Source organism: Caretta caretta, chromosome 22 (assembly GCF_965140235.1).
Source record: "Caretta caretta isolate rCarCar2 chromosome 22, rCarCar1.hap1, whole genome shotgun sequence".
Classification (NCBI taxonomy): domain Eukaryota; kingdom Metazoa; phylum Chordata; order Testudines; family Cheloniidae; genus Caretta; species Caretta caretta.
The window spans coordinates 6017769-6032831 of NC_134227.1; the positions used below are offsets into that span (position 1 = coordinate 6017769).

The 15063-nt window shown below is 47.5% G+C and overlaps 1 protein-coding gene across 2 annotated transcripts in view; it reads left to right on the forward strand.

The window, feature by feature from the left end:
• TMEM218 (transmembrane protein 218) overlaps positions 1 to 15063 on the forward strand; it is a 31618-nt gene that overhangs the window by 14880 nt on the left and 1675 nt on the right. Inside the window, exon 3 of one of the 2 annotated variants that reach the window (XM_048827290.2) lies at positions 201 to 5544. The exons of the other annotated variant lie outside the window; for it this stretch is intronic. Coding sequence (XP_048683247.1) covers positions 201 to 326 — 126 coding nt within the window. The 3' untranslated portion in view covers positions 327 to 5544. Of the gene's footprint in view, positions 1 to 200; positions 5545 to 15063 lie in introns of those variants that run through there. 2 annotated transcript variants of the gene reach the window in all.

Consider the following 15063-nt stretch of genomic DNA (forward strand, 5'->3'; position numbering starts at 1 on the left):
TCCTTTTCAAAAGGCCAAAAGTTCTATTCTGTTCTATTTTTTACTACCTGGTACACCATCTCCCAGCCCCCAGAGAACACTTACTTACTATTCTACAGTGAACTGGTCAAATTGCCATGGTACCTGCAGTAGGGCTTTTGTTAACAGTGATAAAGAAGGAAATGTTGTTGTGTAATTTGTGACCTTTCCACTCTCCTCAGATCGTGGACACCTTCTTCATTGGTCGCTATGTCCTGGTCTCCCTTCTCAGTGTGACATTTCTAGGAAGTCTGTTCCTGGTTCTGGTTCACCATATCTTGGAGCCAGTGTATGCTAAACCACTCTGAGTTAATTAGCTGTTCTGAAGAAGGGAATTCCCCATGCTCCAAAGTAGACAATGTGTTACCAGTTGGGTAAAGAAAATATGCTCCCCAAATCTCTCCAGAAACCTTTCTTCAAGTGATGTTATGAGACCTACACTGATTTCCAGAATCAGCATCTGCTTTCTGGGGCCCTGGCATCTCCAGAATGAAGTTGTAGAATGTGTATGCTTTGGACTGGATAATTACCAAATGTTGCTGCTGTGTCTTTCGAAGCTGAGAACTGTTTCCTGGCAGAGACAGTCCTGTTTACAGACTTTATCGTGTGTCTCCAGTATTTTTTTTTTCCAGGGGTACATCCATGGTCTCTGTTCTATGGAAATTTAGCTGCTCTGGCTTCTCCTATTCCTCATCTACAGTTGTAGTCCTAGCTGAAATTTCCTAAAAGATCTGATCCTTACCTGAACCACTGGGGTCTAAAAGTCAGGCTGGAAATCTTTCCAACAAAGGAGGTGGTGCAGAATGCCATGATGGAGGCCTTTCCTGGTGCTGGTGCTTTTGGCTAAAGGAAGTATGGAAATAAATAAAAAGGGGAACTGAACTTGGAGGCTTTAGCCCAGTTCAGTTTGAACTGTGGGTGTTAGAAGTTTGGGTTGGTTCACCTATCCCTGCCATTTTTGGCATTGTAATCCTTCTCAAAACACCTGAGAAATTATTTCAGAGGCAGAAGCAAGTGGAGAGGGTAAACTCATGGGAAAGTGAGATCCTATTTTTATGGCAATAAAGAAGCAGGAACAGGAAGAACTAAATGTTTCTCAGTTTCCCTGGCTTAAAAAGCACTGACGTGACAGTTCAAAGGTGTTGCTTATGCCCAGCTCTGAATCCAGGGCCTCTTTCAGAGACACTCTGGCACAAGGAAATGGATCTGTGTTGCCATTCTTGAGCTTGCCCTGAACCGGGGTTTATTTTGCTGCCTCCTTGCTCCCTTGGAGAGGGTCAGGGAGGGGATTGCGAGCTCCTCTGTGCAGGGAGCTGAATGTGCATGTCACTAGATATTCCCACCAGCATTTCAGGGAGGAAAACCTGCTGCAGAAGGTGGAACCACTGACGGGAGGCTAGGGACAGAACGGTGGGAGCAGATGTGGGGACCTCTTCCCCCATGCTCTTCTGTGGGCTGAGGCGATCTGGCCTTGAGCCCAGAGCAAGAGTGAAGTTTTGAAAAGTTATGTTTTTATGCAAGCTACATTTGAAAAATGCTGCAGGAGGAGGCCGTGGAGGAAAGGGTAGGACATGCTGATTTCCATACATGACTAGGCCACCTGGGCCCAAACTTTCTACTGTAATAAAAACCATCTTTGGGCTGGGAATGGGGCCTGAGAAATTGTAGCCCAGAGGGTTTTTTTCCCAGACCCATTCAACGCCCTGTATAATGTATATGCCACCTTAGACACTTCCCTAACACCCGTGGCACTTGACAAAAACAGCTGCTATGCAGCTAGAGCATTTTAATAAAGAAATCTCATGCTCATTCTAGGGCTAGGTTTTGTCATCAGCTCTTTTCTTCTCCTCTAGGTATTCCTTTGCACTCTGTTTTATTTAGTGAATTGTATTTAATGGATCCCCAAGGGCTTATTTGTTGCCCTCCCTTCCTTCTTCATGCAAGTGCAAAACTAATGAGTCCCTCTGAGAAGCCACTGGCTGACTGGTTCCTAGAGGACAAAATAAAGAATAATGTGTTTTTTAGCAATTTGATGACCGCTCCAGTCCCTATAACTGTGGAGGGGCCTTCACTTATGAGCGAAGCTGAAGGCTGGAGTTCTCGTGCCACTCATGCCCTTTTGGAAATTCACCTTTTTGTAGGCCAGCTGGTGATTGGCATGTAACTTTAGGCCTGGACTCTCCAAAGCCATATTGGGATTGGCCACTTGGGCCTTGCGCGTGATGCCATAGCCACATACCTGCTCCCAGTGGGACACACTTGACTGCTCAGTACTGAAAGGGGATGTGACTAAAAAATTCCAGTAGGACAACCACCCTCGGCGGTGCTTTGGGGAACTTCTGGATATCCCCATTGTTCCAGAAGGGGAAAGTAAATGGTTCTTTCCAAAATTCTGTCCTTAAATGAGTGAAATAAGAATTGTCATGTAATTTAGGGCATATTGCTCGTGACATTTTTCTGGGCATTTGGGGGGCAATGTAGACGTGTGTGTTTTTCGAACTCTGAATCAAACAAAAGTACACAGAGTCCCTTTCTAGTGAGATTCCTGCTCATAATTCAGGCAGGGTAGCCAATGGCGTAGGAGCTGGGGTAGGATAGATCATGAAAAAAACCACATCATTTATATAAATAAACACCTGAAGCCTCTGACTCCAGCCATGTCTGGAACGACAACCAATCCCACTCAGCTTTCTCGGATGCCTGGGTCAAACTTCAGCAGAATGGCCCAGGGAGCGTTTTATGTTCTCAGAAGCACAACGCACTGACAAAGGGCAAACTTCTAATGCAAATGTTTTGCGGATGTCCTATGTGCACCTCGCAGGTCGGTGAAACTAGTCTTTGTGATGCCTCAGGTATAATGTGCCACCATCCAAGCAATGCATGCTCTGTTGCCTATTGTTTAGTTACGTACTTGCACCATATCTGCCTGTTCGTACTCATACAATGCTAAATGCCACTCCTTTCCACTGACTGTACCTAACTACTTCTTTCAGGCCATGAAATAGCTTCGCTGGTTTTACTGACACCATGGTTCCTCCATCACTTCTTGCAATTTTCACAGTCTATCCTGCCTGAACTATTCCTAGCTCCTGTGGAGGGAAAGATCTCCCTTTGCTGGCATTGGCTGTAGAAAGCTTGTCATTTGTTTTGTTAGAAAACTGAAGTGGGGAAGCAACCCCTTTCTTCTGATGAAAGCACAAAATCTGATGGAGAGGGGCTCTGGTGAATGAACTTCTAACTAGATCAGGGACGGGCAAACATTTGGCCTGAGGGCTGCATCGGGTTTCTGAAATTGTATGGAGGGCCGGTTAGGGGAGGCTGTGCCTCCCAAAACAGCCAGGCATGGCCCGGCCCCCACCCCTTGTCTGACCCCCTGATGCCCCCCCTGGATTCCTGCCCCATCCAACCCCCCTTGTTCCCTGACAGCCCCCTGGGGACTCCTGCCCCTAACTGCTTCCCCCCCTCCCTTCCTGACTGCCCCCCTGGGACTCCTGCCCCATCCAACCACCCTTTCTCCCTGACTGCCCCCAGACCCTCCGCCCCTAACTGTCTGCTGCTGGCCCATCCAACCCCCCCTCCTTCCTGACTGCCCCTCCGGGACCCCTGTCCCCTGACTGCCCCCAGCACCCCTGCCCCTAGCTGCCCCCTGCCGCCCCATCCAACCCCACACCTTCCTGACTGCCCCCCATGACCCCCGCCTCCATTCAACCCCCCTGTTCCCCACCCTCTGACCGCCCTGACCCCTATCCACACCCCCGGCCCCTGACCACCCCTCAAACTCCCCTGCCCCATTACTGCGCTGCCTGGAGCACCGGTGCCTGGCGGTGCGGCTGCACCAGGACAGGCATCCGTGCCCCGCAGCACAGAGCACTGAGTCAGGCCAGACTCTGCAGCCCTGCTGCCCAGAGCATTATGCTGGCAGCGCAGTGAGCTAAGGCTGGATGGGGGGACAGCAGGGGAGGCCCTGGGGGCGAGCCTCCTGGGGCAGGACGGTCCTGGGGGCCATAGTTTGCCCACCTCTGAACTAGATTGTATAACTTCATTGAAAAGTACTTGGCTCAGCATTGAATGAAGAGGAAACACAAATCAAAGTGATGCTAAGCTGCAACTTCATCTCTAACAAGAAAAATATGGGGGAAAGGGTGTGAACAATCCTGAAGTACTAAAAACCTTGCAAATAAAAGCCTGCAGCTCCCATTGGAGCGCTTAGGGGCCAGAGCCAGGCCATGCCGTGGCTTCTGGGAGCCAGTTGATGCAGCCCCCGACCCTGCGCCCTGGCCGGAGGGGAGCCAAGCCACGTGGTGTGGCCCCCGATCTGGCGCCCCGGCTAGAGCACCAAAGCGGGGCAAGCCCCAGACCCAGTTCCCCAGTGGGAGCTTGCGGGCCGGCTTAAAATGGCTCGCGGGCTGCAGTTTGCCCACCCCGACGTAGACAAAGCCAAGAGTTCAGTTAGTGGTGAGCTCGTTCACTGCTCTGAGTCTTTGCTCTAACTGCATAGCTCAGCCTGTAAGCTCCTGGGAGCAGGGTTGTCTGTATTATCTGTGTTGTATATCATCAAGAATATTGTTGGTGCTTAAATGGTAACGAAAGGAATGCTACGGCTTCAATTCAATTCGGTGGTCACCAACCCAGCGATCGTGATCGATCCTAGAGCCTCTGCCAGTCGATCGCAATCTCTGGGCCTCTACAAAGCCAGTGGCTTAGGCGAGCTGCCTGCTGTAGCCCTATGCCGCTCCCGAAAGCGGCTGGCTGCTGGCACGTTTCTGGGAACTGGCCAATGGGAGCTGTGGGGGCGGAGCTTGCAGGCGTGAGCAGTGCATGGAGACCCGCTGCTCCCTCTCCTGGAGGGACTGCAGAGATTTGCCAGCAGCCAGCTACTCCTGAGAGCAGCGTGGGGCCACGGCAGGCAGGCAGCCTGCCAGAGCTCCGCTGTGCCGCCAGCCAGGAGCCGCCAATTGTAAGTGCCTCCCAGCCAGAGCTTGCATCCTTTCCCACACTCCAATCCCCTGCACCAGCCCGGGGCCCCCTCCTGCACCAACCTCCCTCCCAGAGACCACACCTCTCACCCTCTCCTGCACCCCAATCCCCTGCACCAGCCATGGCATGGCCTGGCTCTGGCCCCTAAGCGCTCCAATGGGAGTTGCGGGCTTTTATTTGCAAGGTTTTTAGTACCTCAGGGTTGTTCACACCCTTTTTCCCCATATTCCCCCCTATGCACCCAAACTCCCTCCCAGACCCCTCACCCCCTCCTGCATCCCAATCCCTTGTCCCACCCTGGAGCCCCCTCCTGCACCCAACTCCCACTCAGAGCTTGCACCCCTCACTCCCGCACCCCAACCCCCTGCCCCAGCCTGGTGAAAGTGAGTGAGGGTGAGGGAGAGTGAGTAACAGAGGGTGGGGGGAATGGAGTGAGCAGGGTGGGGCCTCAGGGAAGAGGTGGGGTAGATCCTGGGTTGATCTTAAATTCAAAAAGTGATCTTGTGAATAAAAAGGTGGAGACCACTGATCTAGTTGGATTGTAGTAAAGCATTTGTCTCATGGAATGTTACCTCAGATTGGCTTCAACCTCAGCTTCTTCATATGGATTGAACACTGACCCAAGGACTGTTGTTAAACAACAATAGATAGAGGTGGTGGGGAGTCAGTCTGAGTCTGGGTTTAACCTCACTCTTGAGGTGCAGGGAGAGTAGATGATGGAGGCACAAAAAGCAGGAGTGTGTTAATGAAATTTGCTGATGACAAAGTTGGGATTCATCATCAGCACAGGAGGATTGGAATATTATATAGATATATTATATGGATAGAGAAATGACTTTCAGCAGATCATAACCTTTCCCCTGATACTTTACAAAGCATGTTTTATATGTAATATAATTATATACAGATGAGGAATATGGGGGGTTACAGTGTGCTTCCCCCAAGGTACAGAATGTCACAATGCACATTGCAAAACATAATCCCAATTATATATAAAATGATGGGGTCTAAATTATCTGTTACCATTCAGGAGAGAAATCTTGATGTCATGGTATAGTTCTCTGAAAACATCCACTCAATGTACAGCGGCAGTGAAAAAAGCAAACAGAATGTTGGGAATCATTAAGAAGGAATAGATGATAACACAGAAAATATATTGCCCCTTGTGATAGACCCAGGCCAGTTGGGTACAGCAGAGTAGCAGAAGGTGGATAGAAAGCTGGCTAGATTGTCAGGCTCAAAGGGTAGTGATCAATGGCTCCATGTCTAGTTGACAGCCAGTATCAAGTGGAGTGCCCCAAGGGTCGGTCCTGGGGCCAGTTTTGTTCAATATCTTCATTAATGATCTGGAGGATGGTGTGGACTGCACCCTCAGCAAGTTTGAGGATGACACTAAACTGGGAGGAGAGGTAGATACGCTGGAGGGTAGGGATAGGATACAGAGGGACCTAGACAAATTGGAGGATTGGGCCAAAAGAAATCTGATGAGGTTCAACAAGGACAAGTGCAGAGTCCTGCACTTAGGACGGAAGAATCCCATGCACCGCTACAGACTAGGGGCCGAATGGCTCGGCAGCAGTTCTGCAGAAAAGGACCTAGGGGTTACAGTGGACGAGAAGCTGGATATGAGTCAACAGTGTGTCCTTGTTGCCAAGAAGGCCAATGGCATTTTGGGCTGTATATGTAGGGGCCTTGCCAGCAGATCGAGGGATGTGATCATTCCCCTCTATTCAACATTGGTGAGGCCTCATCTGGAGTCTTGTGTACAGTTTTGGGCCCCACACAACAAGAAGGATGTGAAAAAATTGGAAAGAGTCCAGTGGAGGGCAACAAAAATGATTAGGGGACTGGAACACATGACTTATGAGGAGAGGCTGAGGGAACTGGGATTGTTTAGTCTGCGGAAGAGAAGAATGAGGGGGGATTTGATAGCTGCTTTCAACTACTTGAAAGGGGGTTCCAAAGAGGAAGGTTCTAGACTGTTCTCAATGGTAGCAGATGACAGAACAAGGAGTAATGGTCTCAAGTTGCAGTGGGGGAGGTTTAGGTTGGATATTAGGAAAAAAAATTTCACTAGGAGGGTGGTGAAACACTGGAATGGGTTACTTAGGGAGGTGGTGGAATCTCCTTCCTTTGAGGTTTTTAAGGTCAGGCAAAGCCCTGGCTGGGATGATTTAGTTGGGGATTGGTCCTGCTTTGAGCAGGGGCTTGGACTAGATGACCTCCTGAGGTCCCTTCCAATCCTGATATTCTATTCTTTGAAGGCAGATATACTGACCACTGGATTAACAGTTTTCTGTTCCCTGAGTGACCAGAGCAGGTGCTGCTCCAGCCTAATGAGAACACCTGACTCCAATTAACCTGCAAAGAGTCAGGTGAGGCCATTAAGCTAATGTGACCCCCTGACTCTAATTAAGGCCCCTCTGATACTATAAAAGGGCTCACTCCAATCAGGCAGAGGAGAGCCAGGGAGTCAGAGGAGAGGAAGTGTGGCTGAAGGGCTGGTTAATGAAGACACCCTCAAGTCATTAGTAAGGGAGAAGCAGGAGAGCTGTGGGGAAGTGGCCCAGGGAAATGTAGCGACTCTGGCAGTGAAAGGTTGGCTGCCAATAGCTGCTACCATTAGGGTCCCTGGGCCGGAACCTGGAGTAGAGGGCGGGCCGGGTTCCCCCCCCCAACCCACCACTGCAGAAACTCTGGGAGTTCTCTCACCAACCTCCTTGCTGGCTTATGATGAAAAGGGCTCAGCGGTATGTATCCCTGGCCCTAGAGAGAGAAGGGTTACGTGGAGGGTTGCAGTGAGCCTCTGAAGCTAGCATAAACCGCCTGGAAGCACGGGACCCACGGGGACAAGGTCGGAGCTCTGCCACACTCTATATAAATCCATGGTATGCCCACATCTTGAATACTGCATGCAGATGTGGTTGCCTCTTGGAAATGGTACAGAAAAGAGCAACAAAAATGATTATGGGTATGGAACAGCTTCTATATGAGAGATTAATAAGACTGTGACTTTTCAGCTTCGAAAAGAAACAATGAAGGGGAAGGAGGTCTATAAAATCATGACTGGCGTGGAAAAAGTAAATAAGGAGGTGTTATTTACTCCTCATAACACAAGAACTAGGGGTCAGCAAATGAAATTAATAGGCAGCAGATTTAAAACAAACACAAGGAAAGATTTCTTCACACAACACACAGTCAACCTGTGGAACTCTTTGCCAGAGGATGGTTGAAGGCCAAGACTATAACAGAGCTCAGAAAAGAACTAGAGGAGAGGTCCATCAGTGACTATTAGCCAGGATGGGCAGGGATGGTGTCCCTAGCCTCTGTTTGCCAGAAGCTGGGAATGGGCGACAGCGGTTGGATTGCTTGATGATTCCCTGTTCTGTTCATTCCCTCTGGGCCACCTGGCACTGGCCACTATCAGAAGACAGGATACTGGGCTGGATGGACCTTTGGTCTGACCCAATATGACTATTCTTATGATTGAGTGGAGAGTTTAGCAGAAACAGTTGACAGCTTCAGTTTCTTTCCTCAGAAAGAACAATCACTAGAGCAAACTCTACAGATAGTGGATGCAGAATAAGACTCAAAGATTCCAGACTGACCACAGACAGTCACTGGAACTAATGGACAGCAGATGACCAAGTTGTTGCCTGTTTGCATAGTGTAGTTAGAAAATCAGTATGATTCAGAGACACGTAACAGACTGATCCATGCTGAACGTTAAAAATAGAACAAGCCCCTGATGGTGTGGCTGATGTGGTTTGTTCACCTGCACATCTACCAATGTGATATATGCCATCATGTATCAGCAATGCCCCTCTGCCAAGTACATTGGCCAAACCCGACAGTCTCATACTGTACTGTGCTGTATGTGTTTTCATGGAAGGACCGAATCATGCTTAAGAGCTTGCAAGGACATCCAATCTTTTCTAGAAGTGCAAATAGTCCACTTCTACTGACAAGGTCAAAAGTCTTTCTGAGATCGATGAAGGCTATGTAAAGGGGCTTTTTTTGTTCTCTGCATTTCTCTTGTAGTTGTCTCAGCTGTCTGATGTCTGTTCAGGTTGACTCGGGCAAAGTTTTTTCCCCATTATACTAAGGCAGAAAATGCCAAGATAGTTGTTAACAGTTGATCCTGTCAGCCTTGTTTTTATAAAGAGTGATGATGTTGGCATCTCTAATTTCTTGTGGTACTTCGCCTTCTTTCCAGAACAGGCAGAGCAACTCATGAAGATGTTGCAATAGGTTAGGTTTTCCGCATTTTATGACCTCTGACAGCATGCAGTCTTTTCTGGGGGCTTTTCCATTGGGGAGGCCATCTACGGCAAGGGTAAGCTCCTCGACAGCTGGTTCATTGTCAAGTTGGTTCATAACAGGCAGGCTTTCGATGGTGTTGATGGCGCCCATAACAATATTCTCACATGAGTAAAGCTCAGGGTAGCATTCTACCCAGCGATCCATGTGCTTGGTGTGGTCGTTGATTGTTTCCTCTGTGGTTGATTTCAATGGGGCTGTCGTCTTTGAAGTTGGACGAACTTTCTGTTTTTGAACAATTTTTGAAATAAAAGTTCTGAAATCGTTGAAACATCCCATTTTAACATGTTTTTAATGAAAAGTTTCTATCGTTCATTTTGAAACAACTTTTTGTTTTGAAATTTGTTAGGGCGTAGCTAAAAACATGAACTTTTTAACAAAAATCTTGATTTACGCAACTCAAAGGGGTTTTTTGGATTTAGGTTCATGAAAATTTTCAAGATCTCAACTTTTAGTCCTGATTTGGGGTGAGAAATTTTTTTGAAATCTCAAAAAGTCTTACAGGATGGGAAATTTGTTTCATGCTACCTAGGCATTAAAGAGCAATCATCTTAAACCTTGAGGTTTGATAATGCTGTTATGAATGCAGGGCCAGAAACTGTTCAAGCATGGAGGAATCTTAACGCTGTCTAGATAAAACTCCAGTTGCATGGATTCCTTGTAGATGCTAAAAGGAGAATCCAAACTACTCCTACTACATAAATACTAATCCTGCTCATACCCTAAAGCTGGGATCAAAGGAATTTCAGTGGCATCAGTGATGTTAAGGAACATGCCAATCATTTATGCAACATGAATCCTTTGAACATCTTGGTGACTTTGAATTGATGCCCGAAACAAAATTCATATTTAAATTATCCTCTTAGTATTTATGCACGTGGATGTGTCTCACAGCAAACAAGGAAGGGCTCATTTGGGATGTACCTTTACACAGAAACTGTCCAGAGTTTAGTGCCCTGTTTCCCAACCATGAGTTCCTGGACTAGTCATGTGCTTACCTGCCAAGGTGCTTGGGCAGCTCCTCACAAAGGTAAGGCTGAGGCTTGGAGCATCCCATGTTCCCAGGTGGGTTGGAACATGTCCATTCAAATGGGAGGAGGTGGCTCTGGGCTCTCAGTCAAGGTCTGATTTTGGCAAACTGGGCAGCAGCTAGTAAAGTGTGCCTGAAAAATGTAAAGTCAAGGTTTTGCCATTTCTTTAGGAACTTTTTACTTCCACATGATCCACTTGATTTTTTTCCTCATTAATCAGACAATGTTTAAATGATCTTTCATTCTGTGAACAAGTTCTCCGAAAACAAACCATTTAATTGTGCCCGAAAAGAAGCACTGCAGCCCGCATGGCCCAGGAGACGTCCATCTTTGGAGCAGAAAGTGCTTTACCCATTATGGCAGTGGCAGGTTACTCAGGGGCTGATCCAGAGCCAACTGTGATGAAGGGAAAGGCTTCAACTGGTTTCAATGCCCATTGTGTAAATGGCTGCAGATTCCAGGCCTCACTGCCTAGACTAGTGAACCAGGACCCTGCCGAGACACTCAATACTATAAGATGCACAAAGAAAACACACTGAAAAAATAAAGAGCGTGATTTTTTTCCCCTCTAAACTCTTTCAGTTATAGGGATTATAGGCATCGCTTGTGACACTAGTGTCCCTTTAAAGACTCAGGTCGGGAGATGGGTAATGATGAGTGTATACAGCACCTCCACGAGTAGTTGGGGTTATGCGGCTGTCTTGTGTGTTGTGTGGTATCTGACCTGGGGGGTGTAGTAGGAAGTCAAATCCTGCCTTTGTGTGCTAGAGTTGTTACTTGCCATATTCGATAAATCCTTGGATTTCTACAGCAAGTAATAAAGCTGGTAGCAGTGGCTTCAAGATGGCAAAAGTACTTTTGCCTGAGAAGAAATGTGCTCGTCATGCAAATGAGACTGGAATCTGACTACTTAAGAGCCTTTGAGCTGTTGATCTCAGTGAATGAGTGGTCTGACGCAAAAGCAGCACAGTGTTTTTGGATGGTGATGCCAAAGGCTTTGACCAGCAGCTTCCCAGTACAGATCATGGGCTGTGCAGACTGTTACATAAACCGTTATATGACTGCTCTGAGGGGGAATTGTTGCTTTTAAAAAAACAGAAGGAGCAGCAAGCCAGGAGGCAGCAGGGAGGAGAACCCCTGTGTGATGGGTTGGACCCCCCCATCCGGGATGTACTGGGATTTAACTGAGCCTTCCTGATCCACTAGGCTGGGCTCCCTCTCCCTCTTTTGCTGAATTAGGCTATCCAGTCTCTGGAGGCACGCACACACAGGTAGGGACACACCAGCTGTAGAATCACAGAGGGTCTGCAAACAGCTCTGTATGAGAAGACTCGGCTAGGAAATTGCCCAGCACTCAAGTGCAGCTCCCTCTGGAAAGCACACCCAAAATAATACTGTCTTGTGCTGTAGAGAAATCTATACAAAGTAAGCTCATAAATTCGCCCCCTCCCTCAGTGTGGAGGAAGGGATGCACAACTTCTTGTTTCCTCCAGTTAGAAATTGCACAAATTGGGTTTAATAATAAAAACAAGTTTATTAACTATACAAGGCAAATTTTAAGTGATTATAAGGGATAGCAAACAGAACAAAGCAGACTACCAAGCAAATAAAACAAAACACACATGCTAAGCTTGAGATCTTAAAGAGACTGGTTTCAAGAAATAATTTCTCACCCTAAATGTTGTTTTAGGCAAGTTGCAGAGTTTCTGTAGCTTAGAGTTCCAGTTCTCTCTCTTTACAGTCTAGACTCCTGTCTTAGTCTGGACTCAGCCCTTGCCTTTCCCACCACTCAGTTCCTTTGTCTCTTCAGGTACTTTCAGGAGTCTTTCTTCTTGGGCTGGAAGGCAAAGGCGAAGAGTCTTGTTTGCCTTACTCCCCAGCCTTAAATAAGATTTACATAAGGTGGGAATCTTTTGTTTCCCAGTCTTGACCTCCCCTTCCTTTTAGTGGAAAATTACTATAAGCCCAAGATGGTGTTTAGTAGCAGGTGACAGGACCACCTGACCTAGTAGTGTCACAGTTATGTCCCAGGACCCCTCTCAGGAAGGAGAGAGATTAGTGTCTTCAAAGTCTTATTGTTTCTTCCTAGTGGCCCATCAAGGCTGATGGCCTATTGTCTGGTGGGTATCTCCCAAATACACACACAGTTGTAATTGTTACATAATCAGTATTCCTAACTTTAGATAAAGAAATGATACATATTCAGTAAATTATAACCTTCCCAATGATAAGATCCGTCTTGCATAAAATAGATCTCAGTTAGGCCATATGCATATCCTAAGCATATTTCCATAAAGAATATGGGGTGTACCGTCACACCCTGCATCGCAGTTTGTGTGCACGGAGGAGACAGTTCGGTCGGGCTTTCCCTGCCCCACCTGGCCAGGGGGGTGGCTCAAGCGGAGCAGAACCTGCAGTGCTGAGTCAGTGATTAAGTCATCCTCACAGACGTCCCTCTGGCTCCATTGGGATCTATTGTCACAGACTGTGTCACGTAATCCTGTATAACGTACTATGGCCTGTTGTTCCTACCGCCCAAGATGCAGATGTGTGGCCTCTTGTTTGCTAAAGAGACTGGGAGAGCTACTGTCAATAACTGGTGGGCTCCTGCCGCACTCACCACACCACCTATTGCACAGGGACTGAGGCTGTGTCCCAAACCAGGGGCACCTGCCATAGGGCCAGCATGGAAGGGCCCTGGCACTGATGCTCTGATAACACTAGCTAATGAGGCAGTAACACAATAAGTATTTTGAAGATGTGAAGTGGTGGGTCAGTATTATCGAGTCAGTTTATTTTATTTTTTACAGTGTGTTTATTGTCCTCATTAAAATGACTTTTTTTCAGCTGCTATATTCCCTTCTCAAGTTGGTCTCAAGTTGCAGTGGGGGAGGTTTAGATTGGATATTAGGAAAAACTTTTTCACTAAGAGGGTGGTGAAACACTGGAATGCGTTACCTAGGGAGGTGGTAGAATCTCCTTCCTTAGAGGTTTTTAAGGTCAGGCTTGACAAAGCCCTGGCTGGGATGATTTAACTGGGAATTGGTCCTGCTTCAAGCAGGGGGTTGGACTAGATGACCTTCTGGGGTCCCTTCCAACCCTGATATTCTATGATTCTATGATTCTGGTTGCATCAGAAGATACACATATCTATCATTTGCACCTGTCACCTTAGAAAAGGAACAAACATGAAAAACAAATCACTGTCTGTGACTGAATCATTTTCTTGTTCCCTCTTCTATGAGGGATTGAAGGCCGAGGTAGGTATTTTGAGCGTGAAAACTCACTGGCCATTCAGTGGCTATCTAGATTGGGGGACACCTCTAAAGAGCTGTCTACATTGTGCTCCAAGAGCCTGATCTAACTCGCGCTGCACTCAGTAAGAGAAGTCATCTTTCCAATGGGTGTAGGTTCAGGCCCTAAAAGAGGAGGGGTGTGCTCAGCCCGCAGACCTGTGCACTGGATTAAGAGAGAGGATTTTACCTGTTCAGTGCCAGATTTTTACCTTGGGAGCTAGAGGACAACAGAGGGAGCAAAACGTCTGACAGAGCTGAGAAACAGCCTGTGTGTACATTAGCCTCTTTTCAGAATATGATACTGATGTGTTTGCTGGACTCAATTCTACTAGCTTACATTATTGCCTGCATGCAAAGAGCTGGATTCCTGAATGGGTTCCAAGCTAATGAATTGAATGAAATATATTGTTACCACATACACTGCAAGCTGGCCTTGAAATACAAAAGGCTGATTACGGGAATCTCTGTGCTAAATTCCTCAGCCACCAACTTATCCTGAATTGTCACCTCCTCTCCTGGGCAGAAAGGTTCATTGGGTGGTGTTAATGTAGCTTAGAATTGTGTGTTGCATTTATGAATGGAGGTTTGTCAATAAAACAGCCTCTAGGGTCTGAACTGACTGCAGTGCAGGGACTGGCTTAAGCGTCTCCAGAGTGAGTACTGGAAAACCAGAGACCAGAACCCCACCTTGAGCTACTCACCGACATTGGGCCTGTTTTCTGAGGAGTTTGACTGCGTGCTGGGTGTTGCTCTGAGCACAGAGCCAACCATGGTGCATGACAACCTGGTTAGCCAGGGTGGTGCCCGGCTGGCCCCGGAATCCAGCATGGGGACTGATGGGAGCCAGGAGCAGGTGCCGAGTGAGGGCAGTGAAGAGACTGTTACTGAAACTGACCCCACACAGCAGCAGCACATCCTGGGGCCACACTTGGAAGAGCTGTTTGATGTCCCGTCCTCCCCGGCGAGGAACAGCTCTCTGCGGAGCCTGCAGCAGAGAGAGGCTGGACAGAAGCTGCCCCGGAGCCTCTTAAGCTTCTGACCCTGTTTCAATGTTTGTTAGGATTAATATAGGCATGGCAGGGATTTCTGCTCTGTTAACCAATGAAAAAGTTATGAGACACCCCAGCTAGCAGCATGTATCCACCAATGGCAGATTGTAGCCCAGTGCTGTGGCTTCCCCATCACATGGAGTTCAAAATGGTGACCGGGAAATGCAAATAGTAAAAACGCCTTCAAGTGCATTTTTACTGGAAAGGCACAGATTTTTGGTCCAGCCATTCCTATTTCCTAAAAATAACAACTTTGCATTGCCATGCCGGTAAGTATGCCATTCTATAACCTCTCCATGGCAGAAAGAGATGCTGGAAACTGAAGTGTAGGGGAGGGGAGAGGTGGAAATGAGTCCCAGTCACAAATCTAGT